General features: G+C 49.9%; 2 protein-coding genes across 9 annotated transcripts in view; one reads left to right on the top strand and one right to left on the bottom strand.

Annotated features, from left to right (window-relative positions):
- The window catches only part of ARHGEF9 (Cdc42 guanine nucleotide exchange factor 9), a 419,582-nt gene that overhangs the window by 314,181 nt on the left and 80,104 nt on the right, over nucleotides 1–25,297 (bottom strand). The gene's annotated exons all lie outside the window — the stretch shown is intronic.
- Nucleotides 2,396–6,787, top strand: LOC142831222 (uncharacterized). Of its 2 annotated transcripts, XR_012906892.1 has the most exons (3): nucleotides 2,396–5,913; nucleotides 6,116–6,337; nucleotides 6,651–6,787. XR_012906892.1 is itself a non-coding variant. In XM_075940844.1 (2 exons), the coding sequence occupies exons 1-2, from the start codon at nucleotides 3,425–3,427 to the stop codon at nucleotides 6,141–6,143; spliced, it is 2,517 nt and encodes an 838-aa protein (XP_075796959.1). In that variant the 5' UTR covers nucleotides 2,396–3,424; the 3' UTR covers nucleotides 6,144–6,565. The 2 variants fall into 2 exon arrangements, 1 of the variants encoding a protein (XP_075796959.1); XM_075940844.1 differs by lacking the exon at nucleotides 6,651–6,787 and having other exon boundaries at nucleotides 6,116–6,565.

The following is a 25,297-nucleotide window of genomic DNA, read 5'->3' as shown; positions in this document are numbered from 1 at the left end:
GAAACATCAGGTATTAGACAAGTCCCTGATCCACAGGGCTTATGATCTGAATTGCCTTCATTTCAATCATTCCCACCAAATCTAAATTAATTGGGTGACACCTCACAGAGACGAGCGAACCTCTAAGGTCAGTAGAAACACTAGGGAACCCAGATGTTCGTCCAAGCTAGCTAGTGACCCTTGAGTCAGCTTCTATTTAACAGAGCATTTATTTTCATATGAATTAAAGACACCTTTATGTTAAGACATCTGGGCCAGTGTAAATGGCTTTGGCTCTGGTGATAGTCATGGAAATGGACAGGGATGATGAAAGACAGTTACAGATAACAATAATGAGTTACTTCCAAAGTAACATAAAATACCAAAAACTCAAGGCAAACATACTGCCCTGTGTGGATCTGGGAATGCAGAACAAAATCATGATTTGCTAACAGTGAGGATTCTCTGGACCACACTCACCGTTGCTTGGCAGCTTTTTGATGGAGAAAACTTAGAGGATTAAATTCACACCCAAGAACAGGCTTTGCATGGGGCCCAAGCATCAATTAAGTCCCATTTAAACTTTCTATTGAGGGTATAAGTGGCACCCAGGTGTCCTGTAGTGGCCCAGTTTGGAAATTTCAGGAAAAATGAATACAAAACTGGCATTTTTTTGTGAAAAATACTCAGTGCCAAGAAGGACAATTTGCCCTTCAGCAGCTCTGGAATTAGCCAAAGAGTCCCAGGGCTGTTCAAATCACTTCATGCACATGAATTATTCACAGTGATCATGGCTGTAATTTAAAGAATCATAAAACAAATGGAATTGAATGGCTGGTAAGGAAGCATTTTAAAAGTTGAAAGCTGCAAGGCCACTGCGCACACTGGGGTGAAAGACAAAGTCACAAAAGGCATTTTATGTGTTACTGGGTAGATTACATCTTGAGAAAAGAAGACTGAAAAGAAACAGAATTTTTGACACACGTGAGAGGGATGCTTACAAGGGACACAGGGATCAGTTTTGATTTGATCCTGAGCTGCAGCTGATGAGTGCTCAGCAGGGCTCACCAAGCAGGGTACAAAAGCAGCTTTAAGCCAGGTATGAATTGGAGCAGTTGCTATGGAGCCAGTTAAAAGTGCACTATGTCCCCGTCCCTCCCAGCACTGTGTATGCTGCACAGACATATTCCTTCAGAGAAGTGGTCTCCAATTTTTTAAGCACAAGATCACTTTTTTAATGTAAGCCAATCCAGGGTCTACCTCAAACTCAAATACCTTTGCCTCACCTCCTCTGCCCCTTCTTCAAGACCCTGCCCCACTCCCTCTTCGAGGCCCCACCTTGCTCAATTGGTGGAGATGGGGTACAGTGATGGAGGTGAGAAGGACACTTTGACAACAGCACCCTCTCTTGTGCCTCCCCCACCCTGCATAGCAAGCAGCAGGTTCCCAAAGGGCAGCTCCAAGGTCAAGAGCAGCACAGCTATGGAGGCAAGGGCAGATGATGTGCCGGCACTTGATAGCCTCCTGGCCAATCCAGTCAGGCTCACCCTTCAGAGGTTCCAGTCTGGTGACCGCTGGTTTAAAGACTGGACTCCCCTCCCCACTGCTGTTTTGCCCAAATCACTAGACAATTTGCAATTCAGTCACCATTGTGGACAATGATGATGCCAAAGAGTTAATAAGCAGCAGGAATATGTAGGTCAAGGGCTTGGTGAGATAGAGCATCTCTCCCCTTTAAGTCATCAGTTCCAATCTTGACTGAATTGCCATTAAAAAAAATTGTCATTACATGGCTTGCATGAAATAAGCGTGGTGGTCTCCATTTAGCTCCCAGAGGCCACGTCCACAAAAAAGGCTCCTTGGTGGGCAGTTTCAGTAAAGAAGCCAAAAACTGAATGGGTCCAAACTATTCTCTGAGATGAAGGACAGCAGTGGCTCGTCTCATGCAATAGCTGTTCTGGGGATAAACAGAGGCCTTAGATGTGCTGCTCTCGCCCCCTGACAAACTCTGTATTCTCTCTCTCTCTCATACACACACACAGATAGAAGGCACAAGAGGTTTATCAATATGTAAACCACCTTAATACTTTTTAAGAAATAACAGCTTTGTTTGTGACCACATTTGCAATCCCCCACACAACAGCAACAATGCGACTTCCACAGACACCTCCACTGCTGACGGCCACAGCAGCAGACCCAGGGGATGGCTTAAGAGGTCCGCAGGATGCTATCATGTATTTGATGTGAGAGGCCCAGCTTATTTTTGTCAGTCTTTCACTAATTAAGCCTGCAGGAATTTTTATGCTCCGTGTGACGGACCCGGTAGGGTCCGCACTAGGGGCGGGGGAGGCCCCCCCGCTCCGACCGGAAGCGGCGGCCAAGGACGGCCAGGAGCCGCTCGGCGCGGCGCCGCCGGCCCCGCAGCGGCTAAAGGCGGGGGCGGGCGCGCGCCGGAGGGGACGGGGGAAGCACCGGGGGCCCGGGAGACGTCCGGCGCGGGCGCCCCGGTTCGCGCCCCGGGCAGGAGCCGCAGGCACGCTCCGGCCGGAGCCGCGCGGGGATCCGCCGGAGGGGGCGGGGCTGACGGCTCCGACGTCACCCGGCTGCGCCCATAACAAGGGCACCGGGACGCCCAAGAAGGGGGAAGCGAGCGGGCAGCCACCCTGGCTTCCCGGCACCCCAAGCACCCGGCCTTCCGGGCGACCAAGGGAGACGACCCCGGCAGTTGGAGGCTCGCTTTGGGACGAACCCGGCGGCTACGACGGGGTAAGTGACCCGACTCTGCCCCGGCCCAGTGGGCCGGAGCATCGGGGGTGGAAGGAGTCCGAGGCGGGGCCGTTTTGGCGCCCGTGGGCAGGCGAGTTTCGGGCGGCTGCCCCGCCTGCCGTGAGGGGAGCGCCTTAAAGCCCCCATCTCACTTAGGGCCTCGGGCTGGGACCCGGTGGTGAGGGCGGGCCCGGGTCCCCCACTCCCCCCCACACCCCGACCTCGGCGCAAGCCCAAAAGGCAGCGACGGTCGAACGCAACACCCCTCCCCTTCCCCGCGAAGAGGGGCAACAAAGCAAGGGGGCAAAGAGTAGAGGGACGGCTCAAGAGCCCCGGTCGGGCCCCCGGCCGGGGGCCGCCCGGGACGTTACAGGTCCGGGTCCGCTGAACCCCCTCGGCCCTACTTGGGGCAAGGGGTGATCGCACCCGGGGCCGGACTTGCCCGCGAACCCCCGGGGGCGGGACAACTGGGCATTTGGAAGGCGGTGGGTTCGCGGAGCCCCACCCCAGCCCGCCGGCTCAGTCCGGGGGGATTCGGGGGTGCGAGGCTCGCACCCTTAAAACCCGCCACACTGGTGGAGAATGTGGGCATCGAGGTAGTTCCCTCCCCATAGACGAACGTGAACAGGCCAACCGGCCGACAGAGCCCGCGTGGGGCGAAGAAGGAACGGGCGACCCGATGGAGCCTCGACCGTTCCTCGAATGGTTCAGTGAGAACCAGCAGCAGCAACGCCAGGCCCAGCAAGAACAACAGGCCCAACTAGTCCAACAGCTGACCACGCAGTTCCAGGAACATCAGAGGCTGCTGATCCAAGAATTAGCAGCCCAACAGGAGCGGTGGCGGCAGACAGTGGAGAGGCGATGGGGAACCCCGGCCGGAGCCCCGGGGACATCGGGCGAAGGACCCAACTTGCCCCTGCGCCTGACGAAGTTGGGACCTCAGGACGACCCAGAAGCATTCTTAACGACTTTTGAAAGGGTGGCGACGGCCGCCCGGTGGCCGCCGGACCAATGGGCGACGCTGTTGGCCCCCTACTTAAGCGGGCCCGCCCAACTCGCCTACCGCAGCCTGGCCGTAGCGGACGCCTTGAACTATCCGAAGGTCCGCGAGGCGATTCTCGATCAGGTGGGGCACTCTCCCGAGACTTGCAGGCAGAAGTTTCGGCAGGAGGTGTTTAGAGGTGGCGACCGGCCTCGGGCGGTAGCCCAGCGACTAAAAGAATGGGCCAACCGGTGGCTAGAGCCCGAGCACAAGACGGGCAGCCAGGTCTCAGAAATGGTGGTGATGGAGCAATTCATCCACATTTTACCGAGGGACGGACAAAGGTGGGTCCGCCGGAATCAGCCCGCAACGCTCAATGAGGCCGTCACGCTGATGGAAGCCCATCTCCTCGCGGAGAGGGAAGAGGGCGGCGCCGGACGGGCCAACCCGCCCACCCCGAAGGTAGGGGGGTCCCGGCCCCAGGGGAAGCCTCCAGGGGGAGAACCCTCATCGGGGGGGCGCAGGGGACGCGATACCCCCCCCCGGTTGGCCCCGGTCTGGCCCCGGCCCCCACCCGAGAGAACAGACGCGGAGCGGCGGCCCGAAGGGGGGCCACGGGAGGTCCGTCCAGGAGGAAGAGGGCCCTGCTTCCAGTGCGGGCAGGAGGGGCATTTTAAGCGGGAATGTCCCCTAATGGACTGCACCCTAAGCCAGGGGACGGCGGCCGAGCCCCGAGGGGACGGGGGAACCAGAGGGGGTCCCTTGGTCCATCGAGTGTGGCTCGAGGGCCGCCCCGTGCAGGCATTGGTGGATTCGGGCTCCACCGTCACACTCGTGAGGGCTGACCTCGTCCCCCCTGGATACCCAGAAGGCGAGCCCGTGTGGATGAGGTGCGTCCACGGGGACGTGAAGGCGTACCCCACGGTCCAACTCCGCCTGACCGGGGGGGGACAGGACCGGGTGTGGCCGATAGGGAAGGCCAAAACCTTGCCGTACCCCGTCCTCATCGGCCGCGACTGGCCCGGGTTCGAGCTGTTCCTAAAAGGACAGGACCCTCCGGCGGAGGAAGGAGGCCGAGAGGGGGCGGCTGGCGACTTGACACCGGCAGCAGCAGAGAAGGAGAGAGCGATCTGCCTGGAGCTCGAGACAGCGCCGGACTTCCTGACCGAGCAACGGATGGACCCCACCCTCCAACATGCCTGGGACCAAGCGGGCACCCCTGACGAGCAAAGGCAGGGCGAAGAGAGGGCACCGCAGGGACCACAGTTCCAGGTATGGGGTGACCGCCTATACCGGGTCACGAGGGAGGCCGCAGGGGGGGTACGGAAACAACTCGTGGTCCCCACCCGCTTCCGGCGGGAAGTCCTGGAATTGGGGCACGCCGTCCCATGGGCAGGGCATCTCGGGCGGGAGAAAACCTTAGACCGGGTCCTGCAGCGGTTTTTCTGGCCCGGCATTTTCAGGGCTGTGCGAGACTTTTGTGACTCCTGCCCGGAATGCCAGAGGACGGCCCCAGCCAGAGTACCAAAAGCCCCCCTTGTCCCCATGCCAATAGTGGCGGTACCGTTTGAACGGATTGCCATGGACCTGGTAGGGCCACTGGAACCCTCGGGGCGGGGGCACCGTTACATTATGGTAGTTGTCGATTACGCCACCCGGTACCCCGAGGCGATCCCGTTAAGGAACACAAAAGCCCCGACGTTAGCGCGGGAACTGCTCCGGATCTTCTCTAGGGTAGGGCTACCCCAGGCCATCCTTACGGACCAGGGCCCGAATGTAACCTCCAGGGTCATTAAGGAGTTGTGCAAGATGTTAAAAATCCACCGGCTGCGGACCTCAGTCTACCACCCCCAAACCGATGGATTAGTTGAGCGGTTCAACAAAACGCTCAAGGAAATGCTACGCCGATTCGTGCTGGAAGACCCCCGGGGGTGGGATTTGATGTTACCTAGCCTGATGTTTGCAGTGCGGGAGGTCCCGCAAGCCTCCACGGGTTTCTCCCCCTTTGAGCTGCTGTACGGCCGCCGGTGCCGCGGGATTCTGGACCTCCTGAAGGAAGGATGGGAGAACCAAGCTTCTACCGGACGAGGGACAGTGCAGTACATTACGCAGCTCCGGGAGAAGCTGAGCCGGCTGGGGGAGTACGCCCGACGGAACCTGGAAGACGCCCAACATCGCCAAGCCAGGTACTACGACGCTAACGCGCGACGTCGGGAGTTCCAACCGGGGGACCGGGTTATGCTACTCTTACCCACAAAAGAGTCGAAGCTCCTGGCGCAATGGCAAGGCCCCTTTGAGGTTATCAAGAAAGTGGGGGAGGTCGACTACGAGATCAGACTGTCGGGCCGACGCCAGGGGACCCAACTCTTTCACGTTAATCTATTGAAGAAATGGGTACCCCGGGACACCCTGCTGATCGCACCCCCGTCCGAGGAGGAGGACCTAGGACCATGGGGAGGAACCGAGACGGGGCCCGTAGAGGCTAGCCTGAACCCCGAACTGACTCCTGCCCAGCAGGGGCAACTGCGGAGCCTCCTCCACCAGTACCAGGAGACGCTCACATCGCGCCCGGGCCGAACCATGATGGGGGTCCATCAGATCGTCACAGAGGTAGGCCGAACCGTGCGGGAACCTCTGCGCCCTCTCCCCCGAAAGGCGTGGGACACCGTAAGGCGGGAAATTCAGTTGATGCGGCAATGGGGGGTTATAGAGGAATCGGTGAGCGAGTGGCGCAGTCCCATCGTATTAGTCCCCAAGGCGGACGGCTCCACACGCTTCTGCATAGACTTCCGGAAGGTCAACGCTATATCCCGGTTCGACGCGTACCCCATGCCAAGGGTGGACGAACTGTTAGAGCGGCTGGGGCAAGCGGTCTACATATCGACACTGGACTTGTCTAAGGGATATTGGCAAATTCCGTTAGACCCCCAGGCCCAAGAGAAGACCGCCTTTTCGACTCCGTTCGGCTTGTTCCAGTTCCGGACGATGCCGTTCGGACTCCACGGGGCAGCGGCGACCTTCCAAAGAGTGATGGACCGGGTGTTGGCCCCCTACGCCGAGTTCACCGCCGCCTACATCGACGATATCGTCATCTATAGTCGGACATGGGAAGAGCACCTGGGACATTTACGAACGGTATTGTCAGCCTTACAGAAGGCCGGCCTCACTGCCAACCCAAAAAAATGCCGCTTCGCGCAGCATGAGGTTTCTTACCTGGGATACACGGTGGGGAGGGGGAGGCTAAAACCTATCTTCAGCAAAGTGCAGGCACTGAGGGAATACCCCATCCCGGCGACCAAGAAACAGGTCCGCCAGTTCTTGGGACTCGCGGGATATTACAGAAAGTTCGTACCTCAGTTCGCGTCGGTGGCGACCCCCCTAACTGAACTGATACGAAATTCAGAGCCCACCAAAGTACGTTGGAACCCGCAGGCGGAGCGGGCTTTTTATACGCTAAAAGAAAAACTAGCCGCCGCCCCCGTGTTAAGGCAGCCAGACTTTGATGAACCCTTCATTCTTTATACAGATGCCTCCGAGGTGGGACTTGGCGCCGTACTGACGCAGGAGGGACCAGATGGGGACCACCCCATCTTATACCTTAGCCGCAAGTTGCTGCCCCGGGAGCGAGCTTACGCAACCATTGAGAAGGAGGCATTGGCGGTAAAATGGGCGGTGGACTCCTTGCGATACTATTTGTGGGGGAATAAATTCAAATTGGTGACGGACCACGCTCCACTGGTCTGGCTTAACTCCATGAAAGAGACCAATGCGCGGATTATGCGGTGGTACCTAGCCCTGCAGCCCTATTGCTTTGAAATAGTGCACCGACCCGGGGCCACCCACCTTAACGCAGACTTCTTTTCCCGGATAGGAGGACCCCCCCCGGACGGCGACCCTTCCAAAGGGGGGAGGTGTGTGACGGACCCGGTAGGGTCCGCACTAGGGGCGGGGGAGGCCCCCCCGCTCCGACCGGAAGCGGCGGCCAAGGACGGCCAGGAGCCGCTCGGCGCGGCGCCGCCGGCCCCGCAGCGGCTAAAGGCGGGGGCGGGCGCGCGCCGGAGGGGACGGGGGAAGCACCGGGGGCCCGGGAGACGTCCGGCGCGGGCGCCCCGGTTCGCGCCCCGGGCAGGAGCCGCAGGCACGCTCCGGCCGGAGCCGCGCGGGGATCCGCCGGAGGGGGCGGGGCTGACGGCTCCGACGTCACCCGGCTGCGCCCATAACAAGGGCACCGGGACGCCCAAGAAGGGGGAAGCGAGCGGGCAGCCACCCTGGCTTCCCGGCACCCCAAGCACCCGGCCTTCCGGGCGACCAAGGGAGACGACCCCGGCAGTTGGAGGCTCGCTTTGGGACGAACCCGGCGGCTACGACGGGGTAAGTGACCCGACTCTGCCCCGGCCCAGTGGGCCGGAGCATCGGGGGTGGAAGGAGTCCGAGGCGGGGCCGTTTTGGCGCCCGTGGGCAGGCGAGTTTCGGGCGGCTGCCCCGCCTGCCGTGAGGGGAGCGCCTTAAAGCCCCCATCTCACTTAGGGCCTCGGGCTGGGACCCGGTGGTGAGGGCGGGCCCGGGTCCCCCACTCCCCCCCACACCCCGACCTCGGCGCAAGCCCAAAAGGCAGCGACGGTCGAACGCAACACCCCTCCCCTTCCCCGCGAAGAGGGGCAACAAAGCAAGGGGGCAAAGAGTAGAGGGACGGCTCAAGAGCCCCGGTCGGGCCCCCGGCCGGGGGCCGCCCGGGACGTTACAGGTCCGGGTCCGCTGAACCCCCTCGGCCCTACTTGGGGCAAGGGGTGATCGCACCCGGGGCCGGACTTGCCCGCGAACCCCCGGGGGCGGGACAACTGGGCATTTGGAAGGCGGTGGGTTCGCGGAGCCCCACCCCAGCCCGCCGGCTCAGTCCGGGGGGATTCGGGGGTGCGAGGCTCGCACCCTTAAAACCCGCCACACTCCACGAATCCCCTTGTTTCCCATGTTGCATGTGCTTGGCAACTGCTGGCCTTCCTCCTTGAGTACATGAAACTAAATTCCCTCCCTCTCCCCCAAGAGGAGCCTTTATGTTTGACTGCCAGCTCCATCCTATTATTAAAGCACCTGGGTTTGTGGGAGCTACCGGCACACCTGCACCTCAGCTTTCCCAGGCTTTCAATCCAACTGGAAAACATTAATTTTGCTCAATCCAGTTGAATGTATATGTTCTTCATCCAGAGTGCCTAAAAATGCCTGACAAGCAGTGGTAGTCCGAAAAGAGGTTTGCAAGAATCCTATGACGATTAAGTGGAGGAAAAGAAAGGTGCTGCCAATGGGCTAAATGCCCATTGATTTCAACAGGATCAAAATAATAGTCACATTATTTCAGCAGTGTCCAGAGTAGGGATGTGAATGGGTAACTGGTTAAGTGATAAGCATCCCCCTAACTGTATCTAGGAGCAGAACCCCACCTGTGGCCCACCATGGGCAGAAGGCTGCTCCAGCCCCATGGGGACTGGGAGCCACCCTCCATGTGGATGGGTGGGGAGCAGAAGCTAGCCCTTCATCCCTGCATGAGGGAGAGGAGGGGCCAGCAGAAGCAGCCCCTCACACCAGGGTGAGGGGCAGGAGCAGGATGCTGCTTAATTGGTTAACTGGTTAAACCTAAAGTTTAACTGATTAACAAGGATCTTACATTCCTAGCCCAGAGGCTACAACTGAAATTAGAAACCCATTGTGCTAGGTGCTGTACAAGCAAACATAATAGAAACAAACCCCTAAAGTACCTACAATTTAAATTGGGGGCGGGGATTCTTTTTTGGGTCAGGGGTTGCTGACCCACAGAAAAATCAGTCCAGGCCTGCACACAAATGAGAAGCAAAAAAAACCAAACAAAGCCTCACTGACGTGGCCCCTGACTGAGAAGCAGAAAGACTCTCCCCACATTCCTCTCACACACCTGAGTCTAGGAGAGCCCAGGCTAGTAGATTTGTGTGCTCCAGCCCCATGGTGGAGCGGCAGGTGGGGCTGGAGCACCAACACGGACTCCCCAGTGCTGGGAGAGGGGTTGCTGAACCAAGTAAATCAGAGGCTGTATCCGGCCCCTGGGCTTTAGATCTGCCCTCCAGTTTAAACAGACCAGGCAGCTGAAGGGTGGTAAAGAAAAGAGATTCACAGGGGTAATGTGATTGGCCAGAAGTCATGTGCGTCAGTTTTCAAGTTGGCAATAGAATTCAAGTCTCCTTACCAGAATAGGGTATGTCTGCACTGTAATCAGAGTCTTGCTCTGAGAAGCTCAAAGAACAATAGCAATGAGGCCACAGCAGCACAGGCAAGTTGCTTGCATGAATTTTGAGGGTCCCAGATGGGCTTGTACAGCCCCTGCTGATGCTGCCTCACTGCTATTGTTACGTGAGCTAGCTAATATGTCTACATGTGCTGGAGTCACTCCTCTCATTGCTGTATAAGGTACAGCACCAGCTTGGGGCCCTACACAATAAACCGTGCTGCTTCAACTCTTCTTTAAGAGTTGTGATTGCATAAAGAAGCCCTGTTCCAAAGTATAAACATGTGAAGAGGAGGGGTTGCAAGAATGAGCAATAAAATGTTTGTCATAATCCTGGCTTACACTAAAAAGGATGTTGCTTCAAGTATGTTTTGAACAGAGCCATCTGGAAATATTTTTGCATACATTTATGAGCCAGACAACTAAACCTACTAGTCAACACCAATACACGGGACAAGAAATGATACCACGTGTTGAAAAGGAGGGACACACACGTTTTCTCCTGGAGACTTTATTTTAGTTCTATGAGGGTATGTCTACACTACCCCGCTAGTTCGAACTAGGAGGGTAATGTAGGCATACCGCACTTGCAAATGAAGCCCGGGATTTGAATTTCCCGGGCTTCATTTGCCTAAACCGGGCGCCGCCATTTTTAAATCCTGGCTTGTTCAAACCCCGTGCTGTGCGGCTACACGCGGCACGGATTAGGTAGTTTGGACTAGGCTTCCTAGTCCGAACTACCGTTACTCCTCGTGGAAGGGCTGGGGGCAGGGCTAGAGTGATACAACCATGGTGGAGGAACTGCCAAGTGGAGCTGTCCCAGTTGCTCCACATTCTGCTGCTTTCACCGCTATGGTTCCCTGGTGAATGTGGCCCTCCCAAGCATCTGGGGAGGAGATGTGACTCTCCTTGCCCCTCCCAGTGTCATCCCTTTGTCCCCTGCAGAAAGTATATGGTTCTTCTTGGTGGGTTGAAAACATAAGAGATCTGCTCAGAAAATTGGGCTCTCAGACAAAAGGCCTTTCTCTCTGAAAGAATAATGAAAACAACCAAACAGGAAAGAACAAAGGCAACACCTCCACAAGAGACCTGAGAGTGTGTCTCTCCTGTAATAAGCTGTAACAGCTGCACAGTCACCTACACCACTGCCACTTGAAGAACAGGCCCAGGTCTCACAAAGATACCTACCCACAAGAAGTTCATGTACTGGCATAGCCTGCAGGAATAGGAGACAGGAAGACAATTATTAGCACTGGCTGGACAAGTAGGGGATTACACCTAATCACTTAGGTTACACCACCTGACAAGGCAATTGAAATAGGCTCAACTTGCAGGTTGCAGGAGACATAGGACTTCCAAGCTGCTACTTGCTTTGCTTGATAAGTGTGACTAAGTGCCCGTTTCATCAAAGGTAATGTCCAAAGGTCTGCATGCTTACTCTACATTTACATTGGTGCATCTGAGGACAGATTTTGGACTCTAAGCATTTGGCTCTATCGGAATGAGGTCAAAACCTGCTAACTTTGGAGCTATTGCTAGGGACTTATCTTCACTAGAGAATTACATCAAGTTAGAGTACAACATTGATGAGTTGTGTGAACTAATATAATGGTGATTATAACTTTGCAGTTCTCATAGACTGGGATAAGTCATATCCAACATCATGTTAGCTGCTTGTAGGTCAACTCTGGTGTCACTACAACTTACTGACAACCTGCTGACATGATGTTAAACGTCACTTGTCCATAACTGCAAAAATTGTGGTCAATGGAGTGTTAGCATAACTCATCAGTGTTCTAACTTGATACAATTTTCTAGTGAAGAAAGCCCTGGAGCAAGATTCCCCTCACAATACCATACATTACCATACAGCATCTTCCCTCACAACTTATGGTATTCTCTGAAGTGTTCTTGCTTTAAAAAAGATAACTAGGAGCTGTAACCTCCATCCAAAATCACTTTGGTAGAATTACACAAACTGCTGTGTGTCATAGGGTATGTCTACACTACAAAGTTAATTTGAACAAACAGACATTAGTTCGAATTAACTTTGATAGGCGCTGCACATGCTAACCGCTAGTTCGAACTTAAGTCGAACTAGCGGTGTGCTTAATTCGAACTAGGTAAACCTCATTCCATGAGGACTAACGTCTAGTTCGAATTAACTAGTTCGAATTAAGGGCTGTGTAGCCACTTAATTCGAACTAGTGGGAGGCTAGCCCTCCCCAGCTTTCCCTGGTGGCCACTCTGGGCACCACCAGGGAAAGTCGTATGCCCCCATCCCGGCCCTGGAGCCCTTAAAGGGGCACGGGCTGGCTACGGTGCCCGTGCCAGGTGCAAGCCTGCAAGCACCCAGCCGGCAGACCCTGCACTTGGCACGGCTCAAGCCAGCCACCTGCTGCCACCCAACCCTCCGCCTCTTCCCGGGACCAGGCCGGCGACTCCCGGGAGCCTGCACAGGTCCGCAAGAGGCGGGCGCCCACCTGGTCTAGTGCGGACATCGTGGACCTCATCCATGACCTCTGCACTAGGCACAGGAAAGTGGCCGTCTAGGGCAGGATAGCTGCCAGCCTGGCCTCCCAGGAGCAGGTGTGCATGAAAATCAGGGTGGTCCAGTGAGACCCCTGACCCTGAGCCCTGAGCTTAGAATGGCCATACTGGGTCAGACCAAAGGTCCATCTAGCCCACTAGCCTGTCTGCCGACAGTGGCCAACACTAGGGACCCTGGAGGGGATGGACCGAAACAATGACCAAGCCATTTGTCTCGTGCTATCCATCTCCAGCCTTCCACAGAGGCCAGAGACACCATTTCTACCCCCTGGCTAACACCAATCCATGGACCCAATCTCCATGACTTTATCTCACTTCTCTTTAAACTCTGTTCTAGTTGTAGCCTTCACAGCCTCCTGCAGCAAGGAGTTCCACAGGTTGACTATTTGCTTTGTGAAGAAGAACTTTCTGTTATTAGTTTGAAGCCTGCTACCCATTCATTTCATTTGGTGTACTCTAGTCCTTCTATTATGGAAACTAATGAAGAACTTTTCTTTATGCACCCTCTCCACCCCACTCATGCTTTTATAGACCTCTATCATATCCCCCCTCAGTCTCCTCTTTTCTAAGCTGAAAAGTCCCAGTCTCTTTAGTCTCTCTTCATATGGGACCTGTTCCAAACCCCTGATCATTTTAGTTGCCCTCCCCTCTCCCACCCTCTCTCTTCCCCTCTCCCACCTCCTTTTCCCAGTCTCCCCAAGTTTTGTTCAATAAAGAGAGTTCCTATTTTTGAACACACGTGTCCTTTATTTTGTACATCAGGAAGGGGGGTTAGGGAGGGGTAAGTGAAAGGGGGTGAGGGAGGAATGGGGTATGAGCCCCCAATGGGGAGGACTGGGGTGGCTCTGCGGGCTCCTCGGGGTGGAAGCTCTCCTGCAGCCCCTCGATTGACCCCCCCCCCGGATGGCAGCCTGAGGCAAGTGCAGCCGGGCTGTTGGCCGAGTGCTGTGATGTGCTGAGTGTGGGCACTCAGGGCACTCCAAGCCAGGACTGCTTTGCAAGCGGGGAACCCCTGAGAACTGTCTGTCCGGGGTGGGAGTCGGGTCCCTTTAAGCACAATCCTCGGCTAGCCTGAGACAGCAGTTCCATGCTCTAAGTCCTACTCTGATGCCCTGCCGGCACTGCTTCCGGCCATCCTTAACCTCAGTTCAGGGTCCACTCAATGTGGACATGCTAGTTTGAATTAGCAAAATGCTAATTCGAACTAGTTTTTAAGTCTGGATGCGTTAGTTCGAATTAGCTTAGTTCGAATCAACTAATTTGAACTAAGTTAGTTCGAATTAGCGCTGTAGTGTAGACATACCCAAAATGACTTGGTTAGCTCAGGATTTTCATGCTTTTTGTTAGCATGACCCACATCTTAATAACCTTCCTGCCATACACCACTCACAATCACATAACAACTATTTGCCAGAGGATACTGTGAAGACCAAGACTCTAACTGGGTTTAAAAAAGAGCTAGATAAATTCATGGGGGATAGGTCCATCAATAGCTGTTAACCAGAATGGGCAGGGATGGTGTCCCTAACCTGTTTTTTTCAGAAGCTGGAAATGGGCGACAGGAGATGGATCATCTGATGACTAACTGCTCTGTTCATTCCCTGTGGAGCACCTGACATTGGTCACTGGGCTAGAAGGACCTGACTGACTGTTCAGTATGTCTGTTCTTAGGGAATACTGCTGTGTCTTCAGCCAAACTCTCTCTATTGTTTCCCAAGAGTTACCCACAGCCTTAGCAAAATGCATTGCTTCAGCACACTGAGGAATCCTGCAGAAACTGGCTGATGAAGAAGCTCCGATTTAAAGGCTTTTCTGGCCCAGATGGAATATGGTTCTGTCAAGCGATTTCAGTGATAGAGGAAAAACCTTTCTATGAACCTTTGACAGTTTGGAATGACTACCAGGCTGGCAGAAAACATTTTCGGCACGATATTTTATGTCATAACAGCCCGCGGGCCATGAGCAAAAGTATTTTTATTAAGCATTTGATGCTATAAAGCTGCCCTGTGGCTTGAGAAGAAAAAAAAAACAGGATAAAATGCTTAACTTTTAGATCCTCTCTCAGGAATGGGAATGTAGAAGCTTTTTCATGGTTTAATATTTTTGAAGGACTTTCAAAGCCACAGGAACATTAAACTTTGCCTGAACTATAACTCCACTGAATGAAAGAAAGAAGTAAAAGTTTGGGGTAGATGTTAGGTTAACATTCCTTGCAGTGGCTTTCAGAGGGGTAGCCGTGTTAGTCGGTAACTGAAAAAACTCAGTGCTTTTTTTGTGACAGTATGCACCAATGCAGTGTACCGGCACCTTTTTTGGGGAGTACTCGTGCCATGCCGCAAGTGCCATGCGAGCCCCCTGCTTGCCCTGGGAGCACTTGCACAGCCCCACTTTCCCCTGGCACAGCCCCCAGCCTGACTGACTCCTTCTGCAGGAACAGCAAGATGAAAAATTTTCTTTTTGCTTATGCGCGTGCGTATGTTGGCATGATATAGGAAGAAGGGTGGGAGAGGCATTTTTCAAATTTACTTTCCTCAAGAAATGAGTACTGGCACTTTTTAAAAAAAAATGAGAAAAAGCACTGAAAAAACTTAAACAGCAAATAGTTCTGCAGCACCTTAGAGACTAACAAAAATGTAGATGGAATCATGAGCTTTGATGGGCACAACCCTCTTCTTCAGTGAGTGATATTCACCACTGCCGAGAGCCAGCATGAGGCTTGTGCATTCCACTTCTGCCATCAGAATAGGGCTTAGGTGCTGCATAGGCTTCATTCTGGCTCTCTGGGCAGGGGTAAAATGTCACCTAGTAAGATCAACTGGGCAGGAGAACAGTTTCCCAAGGAAAGTGAACAAGGCATCAGCAAAGAGGACTTTGGATAGGAGGTTAATGGCAACGATTCCGGGAGATGGCTTGCCAAAGGGCAAGGCTAGACTGGATAACCCAAGCAGTCATTTTCCAGCCCCACATTTTGGGGTGGGTGATCTCATCAGTTCTCAGAAGCTAAGCAGGCTCAACTCTGGTCAGTGTCAAAAGGGAGACTCCGCCAGAAAACCTCACATGTGACACATATCAGATGTTCCTTAGAGGGCCCTCATGCCTTTGAGTCAGTAATGGACCACACCAATGGTGTTAGAAGGGAGCAGTCTTCAGGGTGAAAAATAAACACTATTTATTAATATAATACTATTATAAACACTGTGTATAATAATTAAGATCTCATAAGACCCTTCACAAGAATAGGAAGATAACCTTGATATCCTGGCTAAATTCCAACCTGGGCATGGTAATTATGTTATGCCTCACTAACATTCTTGTTAATCAGCTGTGACGTAGCACAGCGGTGACTGCATGTTGGGGGGGGGGAGGGATTTGTGAAGTTTCTTGAGATCTTGTGCATTTAAACCACTATAGAAGTGCAAGATTTTGTTTTTATTGTGCAAAAACCCATCCATTCATGACCCTATCAATAATGCCACATACCATGGACCACACGCAGGCAGTCTCAGAACCACCCGCTAGGAGAGGAGACAATCCTCCTCAAAGACCACCTCCCTGGAAAGATTACATAGTAGTCTAGTGCCTGAGGACTGAGCCTGCATCAGTAAACCAACAACAGAATGTAACATGTCCATTGCCAGGGAGGTGGCCTTGTGGTCATTACAATAGAGTGGTTCTGCCAGTAGTAGCCAGGCCAGGTGACACTCCATCTCAGCACTAACATAGCTGAGAAACACAAAGCAACGCTCCCACTCAGTCCCTTGCTCTCATGACAGGACTAAGTATTATCTAGACCAGGGTTGGCAATAAGCAGGTGGTTCAGCAGGGTTAGCCCCTGGTGGGCTGCCAGATGTTTTATTAACCTGAGTGTCCACAGGTATCGCCGCTCGCAGCTCCCATTGGTCGTGGAAGGTATGGAAAGCAGCACAGGATGGGCCACTGCTTCTGGCAGCTCCCATTATCCAGGAGTGGTGAACCACGGCCAACTGGAGCTGCGAGTGGCCGTACCTGCAGGCACTTGAGTAAATACAGCACCCAGGGCCCACCTGGAGAACCACAGCTGACCCGCTGGCTGCTTATTACCCACTTCTGATCTAGACTATCCTGACAGGAGGTTGTCTAATCTGCTCTTGAAAAATCTAGAATGACAGCAATTCCACAACCTCCATGGGCAATCTATTCCAGTTGTTAACCACAGTTAAGAAGTTTTTTCTTAATATCCAACCTAAACTTTCCTTGCTACAATTTAAACCCATTGCATCTTGTCCTATCATCAGAGGTTAACAAGTATTATTTTTCTCCCTCCTATTTGTTACAAACTTTAATGTACTTGAAAGCTGTTATCACGTCTTCTCTGTTTTCTCTTCTCCTCACTAAACAACCCAGTTTTTTCACTCTTCCCTCATAGGATCTGTTTTCTAAACTATTATTCATTTTCATTGCTCTTCTCTGGACTTTCTCCAGTTTTCCACATCTTTTCTAAAATGTTGTGCCCAGAACTGGACACAATACTTGTGTTGAATCCTAATCTGTACAGAATATAATGGAAGAATTACATATTGTGTCTTGCTTACAACACTCCTGCAGATATGTTCCAGAATGATGTTTGCTTTTTTTGAAAGTGTCACACTGTTGCCACATATTTAGCTTGTGATCCACTGACTCACTGATCCCTTTTTGCAGTACTCCTTCCTAGTCAGTCATTTCCCATTTTGTATAGTGCAACTGATTGTTCCTTCTAAGCAGAGTACTTTCCATTTGTTCTTTATTGAGTTTCATTTTATTTACTTCATACCATTTCTCCAGATCATTCTGAATCTTAGTCTTGTCCTGCAAAGTATTTGCAATCCCTCTCAGTTTGGGATTGTCTGCAAACTTGAAAACTGACTTACAGCCCCAGTTAGGTTCTGTTTCTCAGATCCCACTGTTTAACATGGGATTTCTTTGCTCTGTTGATAAAACTGTGGCTATGGTTATCAGTTAATGCCAATTATACTTTTTTTAAAAGTATAACCTTCATCCTTGACAGATCAGCATTTTGAATATCTTCAAGTCACATCAGCTTATTTTCTGACTAAAACAAGTTTATATCCCAATAGTGATTAAGTAGACCTGTAGGTGTTGGTTCTTTAGTGGCAACCAGGAGCAAAAACTTACTGATAGTCATCACCTCATCAGCAAAACTATCAGCTGTTTTACCTGAAGATTCATCGTTCATTTTAAAAGGATCTGCCTACAAGACAGCAGCTACCTAATATGTATTATAATTGTATCCATATATGTTATTTCGTCCCAAAGATTTTGTAATCTTGTACCACGTAATCCTGCCTCTTGGAAGATTGTAGTCAAATATGGAATGCACTGAGGGCCCCTGGGGATATAGACTTCCATTCAACTCTTCCTCTGTGGAATATAAAATAACAAACAACAAGAAGCATTTGGTCCATTGTTTTGTCAGGGGAGGGGAGTGGATGATAGGGGACAGGGCATACAGCTGAGCTTGCCAGGAGGCACGGCATAAGCTAAGGAAGTCCTGCCTGGGCTTCAGAGTATCCGTTCATCACCAGGAGGGGAGGGGGTAGACAGGAAGGAGAGAAATGGAGAACAAATGATCATGTAACCCTTGAGGGAAACCTGTCTGTTCTAGGAGAACTTATTTAGCTCCAGAGCATAGAGACTCCTGCTACACAAAAGAGAGAAGGAAAGGAAAGTCTGCCAGCTCTTCCGTTCTTATGTACTGCTACTGAAAAAAATGGGAGGAAACAGATGTTTAGCTCTATAGTGTCAGGAAATTCACTCTTTCATGGTACAGTTACCTCGATGTATTTAGGTCAAATAAATAGTGGGGGGACTCGTGACTTTTCTTTGCATTTCAGTCTCACTGCATATCTTTTCAATCTCTCATGCTGCCTCTCTAAGAGATCTGCCATGAAACCTGGCTGGGTTTTTTTGATCCACACATTCAGACAAAGAGAGGTGGGGGCAGGCAGTATCCAATTCATGCCGACTCTGCTCCACTGGAGATTTCTATTTGCCCTCACTACAATATAAAACAGCCATCCCCTGAGTAGATTCCTGCAAGTGTCTCTCTCTTCTCAGGGCCCCCACATGAATGCAAACTCAGGTTTGTTTGCAGGAAGAGACAGATGATTTTTTTGGCACACTTGAGCCAAGCTGTGTAAGACACTGCAGACTGCTTTACTTTTAGGGCTTTTTAAGTGGGGGGAAGAGAACAAGTAGGTGAAACATCTGGTAAAATGATCTCTGGGCTCTCAGCAGGCTCTATTAAGGTTTTCCGGAGCTGGCTCCCTGAGAAGAGGGAGAGGTACAAGTGCCCATAGGAAGAAACCATAGGATTTTAGCCATTATTTTACATACTTTAAAAAACATGTTGCAGAGGAAATGTAAGGTCTCATTAGCAAAGAAGCGGAAGTACACTGGATGGCCAGGGGATCTGAAAAAAGAGTCAACTCTGGGTCAACAGGTCAAACCCCATTCCCATTGGCTGTGGGCAAAAAGCATTACTCAAGGCTGTCCGGTGGCTTATGTGACTCCAGGTGGTGATCTCACTCTGAAATGGAGGACATTCTTCCAGGCAAGATGGAGGAGGGAATATCTTTAATTGGACCTACTTTCGGTAGCGAAAGAGACACACTTTAGGCTCCACAGAATGCTACTTCAGTCCTTGAATTGTTTTCCTCTAATTTTTTCAGTGATCATATATAAGAACAGAAGAGCCGTGGGACTTTTCTTTCCTCCTCTCTTTTGTACAATGGGAGTCTCTCTGCTCTAGAGCTAAATAAGTTCTCCTAGAACAGACAGGTTTTTCTCAAGGGCTCCATGCTCATTTGCTCCCCATTTTATCTTCTTTCCTACCTCATCTCCTGATCAGGAATGGCTACTCTGAAGCCCACCGTATCGCTCTATTATCCTGGCGCCAACCTGATTACAACAACATTGCAAACAACTGTCATAGGCAGTCCCACCAATGACGCCACAAACCGAGCAAATATGGGTCTTAAACTATTTCAACTCCGGCAAAGGATCTCCCTGACCATGGTGTGATGCAGCAGCTTTCCTTGTGGCAAACCTTAGCTCCACCTAGACACCAACATTCCAGCCAGTACAGTTGTGCCAACCAGGCAGATGTCATAATTTGCTGCCAGTATTTAGACAACAACAAAATTACTATACCCAACCTCCAGAAAAAAGGGGCAAACACAGTACAACTAGTATTAGGCCAGAGCGTGTTACACAGCACTCCTTGCTTAGCATTGTGCCTGATAACACAATCTAGCATTACCTTCTTGTGTTCCTGGGAGTGGGGTAAACTCTGAGCAATTGGAATTAGTGAGAAGGCAGGAGGGAGAGAGATGCAATTCCCAATCTTCTTTGTAGAGTACAGACTATTTTATTGTTAAACATTTGCTTTTGGGAGGGGAGAGGAAACCTTATTGATTTGAATCCAAAAAAGGTCTCCCTAGCCCTGAAGCATGTGTGCAACAATACTTCCACAGAACAGAGTGAGCTGAAAGTACAATGGTAACCCTGCGTGTGCACTGCCTGGTTATTGTTGGTTTAAGTCAGAGCTTTCACAATGCTTAAGCCTCGTTCGTCCATCTGTTAATTCAACAGTGTTATGTGGATGGATGGATGACTGCACAGACAGATAGAGCCATCACTGAATCTACGAGAATATGACTTGAGACTTCAACTAAATCAGTTCATTCATATATAATTTAAGCTTTACTTCCTTCCAATGTCAGGGAACATGGAGTTTATGCGATGGCTAAACACAATGAAATTAGAGAAGGAGAATCATTTTCCCTGCAGCCTAAGGAGAGTTGCTTAGATGCATCTGTTGGATAAACTGGAGTCACTCACACGATGGCTGCTGGGAGTGAGGCAGGTTCACTTAAAATATGAGCAACTCCGCACTTTCATGAATTTTAAAACCTTGCATCAACTCACTGATTGCTTTATCTTGCACAGTGCCTGTTGTGATGTGAGTGCCTTGGGGGTGCTCCTTAGTTACACAACACACAATGGGGAAAATGTCATGAACTAACAGCATTCAACAACAGGCAGGGAAAAAATCCAGAAAAGTTATAAATGCCAAAACTGTCCTTGGCAGTTTGAATGGCAAGATGGAACGGTTTTAATAGGCTAGTCCAAACATTAACAGTAAAACAGACAAATTGCCAAACAACAAGAAACCACTGGGTCCTGTTGATCAAAAATCCTGTGTGAAAAAAAGTGACTAGTAGAAGCAGCTTTATTTCCTAACACTCCGTATTTAGATGCTTCCTAATGCCCTGAATCATGAGTGTTTGTATCCACTCCAGAACTCCTGGGATTTTTCTAGTCTTTACTATTACAACTTTGGAAATACTTGTCATTCACATAAACATCCAGAAGAGCATAGTTGAGTACTGTTACAAAGATCTCAGAGAACAATTTTGCCCTTGATTCCTACAATATTAAAGGGTCTCAAAAATAAGATGACGGATGATGGCAACTTCAACATGTTGCCAAACAATATAATGATTAGATATGTGACAATTTTACCTCAATCATTTCAGTTACCAGTTGCCTACAATTGTATCTACCACAAAACAGACACGCAGCACATACTGTAATTAATTTCAGTTAGTGGTAAGTTATAGAGGTTCTTCAAAAGTCATTTAATCATAGTGAATTACATTTGAATGAATGTTTCAGCACACATGCTGACACTGAATGACTATCCAGCATCTATATTTCTTAAGCACTTCAATACTTTGGTGACGATCAGAGGTTCAAATGTCTAGATAGAGTAAAGGGGCCTTATCCAAGTGACCTTAAGAGGTAGGATTCAGGTACAGAATATGATAGATTTCACTTTGCTCATGAAGACATCATGGGGCAATGAAACTCCATCCTCACTATAAGATTTCACAGCATGACATGACTTTGCATCACACCTTACCAATATGACATCATCACTAGACACTTCACTCTGAAGACCAAAGACAAGAAGGTAGCAGCCGGGGAAAAGTTGCACAGGTGAGGGAAAAGTGCTGTGCAGGGACCTGATTTTCAAAAGGGAAAAAAGGAAGTAGCCGCGGGTGGGGATTGAGAGACTGTTTCCTATTACTTCCCTTGGCGATCACAGAAAACTGACCATGTGAGTTACACTCCCATCCCAGTTGTTGACCCTGTGAAGAGAAAGGTGAAGATCTCTCACCCTGTAGTGAAATCACTTTAAAAAAATAAAAGGTTGCAGCCAGGGGAGAGGGAGACTAGTGTGAGAAGGCATTAGCCTTGCAGCTACCTTGAACATGATGTCAATAAGACAGTAAAAGTTAAAGAAAACATGTCTACCTCATTACCACCTCCTACTGCTTGGTGCAAGTATGCCTTATCTACTCATCATTAGTCATCAATCACTGTGTTCTCAGCACCTAAGTACCTTGTGGAAAAATATTTTTCAACCCTCATATCTTGCAATTAGCAGGTCAGATGCACCATAATCTAGCATGAGAGCAAGAATCACTGTAGTGAGGCATATTTAATTCTGCTTATATCTTGAGTGGATGTTGGTGTTTAAATAACCACAGTATGGTCTCTCTTAGCTTTTACCACTCAAGAAAGAGATCTTGGAGTCACTGTTGGTATATCTCTGAAAACATCCGCTGAGTATGCAGCAGTCAAAAAAAAAAACCCCCAACTAACTAAATGTTAAGAACCATTGGCAAAGAGATAGATAAGAAGACAGAAAAGATCATAATGCCACTCTCTAAATCCACGGTATGCCCACATCTTGAATACTGAGTGCAGGTCTAGTTACCTCATCCCAAAAAATGTACAGCAGAAACAGAAAAGGTACAGAGAAGGGCAACAGAAATTATTATGGGTATAGAATAGCCGCCATATGATGAACAATTAAAAAGACTGGGACGGTTCAACTTAGAAAAAGACGATTAATGGGGGAAATATGATAGAGGGTTATAAAATCATGAGTGGCTTGGAGAATATGCATAAGAAAGGGTTATTTATCTCTTCACTTAACACAATAATTAGAGGTCACCTGATAAAGTAATAGGCAGCAGGAAGTACAGGAACAAAAGTAAGTACTTCACACAGTCAATCAGTGGAACTCATGGCCTGGGGATGTTGTAAAGCCAAAACTAAAACTGGGTTCAAAAAAGAACTAGATACATTCACTGAAGATAGGCCCAGCAATAGCTGCTAGACAAGATGGCCAGGGATACAATCCCATTGTTCTGGTGTCCCTAACCCTATGACTGCCAAATAATGGGACTGGACAACAGAGGACGGACCATTCTTATGTCCTTATAGATCGAAAGGCAGCACACAGAGACTCTTCCCCTCCATCAGGGAGCCTAGAGGTCACCTATATTTTACTGTAACATTGCTAAACAGAGTATTATTTATAGCAAGAGGCTGGTGCTATGCACAATGTACTACAAAGACAACTCTGGCTCCTATCCATTTTAGCCCTTAGCTTTCCCCAGGGTGCATATCCTATCCTATTGTTCCAGCTCCAGGATTTGAAAAGATTATTTTTTCCTTGCTTCTTTTGTTTTTTTAGTTTATTTATATTTTCTTCTCAACATGGAATTACTGCTAGGGCATGCAAAGCCCAAAGGACAATAGCTCTGCTATTTCACAAAGCAGTTTCACAACGCCAATATGGAAATTAAATAATAAAATCTAGAATCTTAAAAGTAGGTAGCATGTAAAGATCCAGATAGGTCCCTAATTAGGTTTTCAAAAGTGACTTGATGCCTAAAAAACAAGCAAATAATAAAGGAATCCATCTGCAAACATTTAGACGATGGTAAGGTGATAAGTAACAGCCAGCAAGAACAAATCATGTCGAACCAACCTGATGGCTTACTTTGAGAGGCTAACAAGCCTTTTGGATAAGAGGGAAGCAGTAGGCATGATATATCTCGACTTCAGTAAGGCATTTGATACAATCTTACATGACTTTCTCATTAATAAACTAGGGAAATACAACTTAGATGGAGCTACTACAAGGTGAGTGCATAATTAGGTGGATAATAATTCCCAGAGTAGTTATCAGTAGTTCACAGTCATACTGGTAGGCCTTAACAAGTGGGGTCCTGCAAAAATCAGTTCTGAGTCTGCTTCTGTTTGGTATCTTTATTAATGATTTGGATAATGGCATAGAGAATACTCTTATACAATTTGCATATACCAAGCAGGGAGGAGTTGCAAGTGTTTTGATTGTAATTCAAAATGGAGAAATGGTCTGAGGTAAATAGGATGAAATTCAATCAGGACAAGAGTAAAGCACTCCACTTAGGAAGGAACAATTGGTTTCACAAATACAAAATGGGAAGTGACTGTCTAGGAAGAAGTACTGCAGAAAAGGATCTAGGGATTATAATGGTCCACCACCTAAATATGAGTCAACAGTGCAACACTGTTACAAAAAAAGCAAACATTATTCCGGGATGTATTAGCGAGAGTGTTGTAAGCAGCACACAAGAGCATAAGAATGGCCATACTGGGTCAGACCAAAGGTCCATCCAGCCCAGTATCCTGTCTGCCAACAGTGGCCAATGCCAGGCGTCCCAGAGGGAGTGAATCAAACAGGTAACAATCAAGCGATCTCTCTCCTGCCATCCATCTCCACCCTCTGACAAACAGAGGCTAGGGACACCATTCCTTACCCATACTGGCTAATAGCCATTAATGGGCTTAACCTCCATGAATTTATCTAGTTCTCTTTTAAACCCTGTTATAGCCCTAGCCTTCACAACCTCCTCAGGCAAGGAGTTCCACAGATTGACTATGCACTGTGTGAAGAACTTCCTGTTGTTTGTTTTAAACCTGCTGCCCATTAGTTTCATTTGGTGGCTCCTAGTTCTTATATTATGGGAACAAGTAAATAACTTTTCCTTATTCACTTTCTCCACACCACTCATGATTTTATACACAGTACCTTTATCATATCCCCCCTTAATCTCCTCTTTTCCAAGCTGAAAGCCCTAGTCTCTTTAATCTTTCCTCATATGGGACCCGTTCCAAACCCCTAATCATTTTAGTTGCCCTTCTCTGAACCTTTTCTAATGCCAGTATATCTTTTTTGAGATTTTGGGTATGTCTACACAGCAAAGTTCTTTCGAAATAACAGCCATTATTTTGAAATAACTTTACCAGTGTCTACACAGCCAAACCGCTATTTCAAAATTAAATCGAAACAGCGGAGGTCTTAATTAGAAACTGGTAAACCTCATTTGACAAGGAATAACGCCAATTTTGAAATTGCTATTTCAAAATAAGCGCTGTGTAGATGCTTATTTCGAAATAGGGGGCCACCAGCCCTTCCCAGGGTGCCCTGGTGGCTACCTCTGCCCCTATTTTGATGCTGTGGACCGTATCCTGGGGTGGCAGGACAGTCCATGCCCCCCAGGTGGTCATCCATCCTGGGGTAGAGCTTGCTGCGTCCTGCTGCTCCAGCCCCTGCTTCCTCCCCAGCTACTGCTCCTTCTCCCCCTCCTGCTTCTTCTTCCCCACCCTCCCCACACCTCCCAGGGACACCAAAGCCCCCGCACCCACGGTGCTGGGAGAGAGTTGGGCTGGCAAGACCCCCAAGCCTGAGCTTCTCCTCCCCCTTCCTCTCCTTGCCTCCCCCTGCCAGCTCCCTCCTCCCAGGTTTCCCCCTTCCCTCTTCCACCCTCCCTCCTTCCTTCTTCCACCCTCCCTCCTTTCTTCTTCCACCCTCCCTCCTTCCCTCT

The sequence above is a fragment of the Pelodiscus sinensis genome, chromosome 13 (genome assembly GCF_049634645.1).
Source record: "Pelodiscus sinensis isolate JC-2024 chromosome 13, ASM4963464v1, whole genome shotgun sequence".
Classification (NCBI taxonomy): domain Eukaryota; kingdom Metazoa; phylum Chordata; order Testudines; family Trionychidae; genus Pelodiscus; species Pelodiscus sinensis.
This window is presented reverse-complemented; position numbering and strand designations above follow the sequence as displayed.

Bases quoted from the DNA above. Each gene is read 5' to 3' on its own strand.
- LOC142831222 (XM_075940844.1), top strand. From the start codon at position 3,425: ATGGAGCCTCGACCGTTCCTCGAATGGTTCAGTGAGAACCAGCAGCAG. The intron at 5,914-6,115 runs GTACTACGACGC...AATCTATTGAAG, and splicing joins GCCCAACATCGCCAAGCCAG to AAATGGGTACCCCGGGACAC.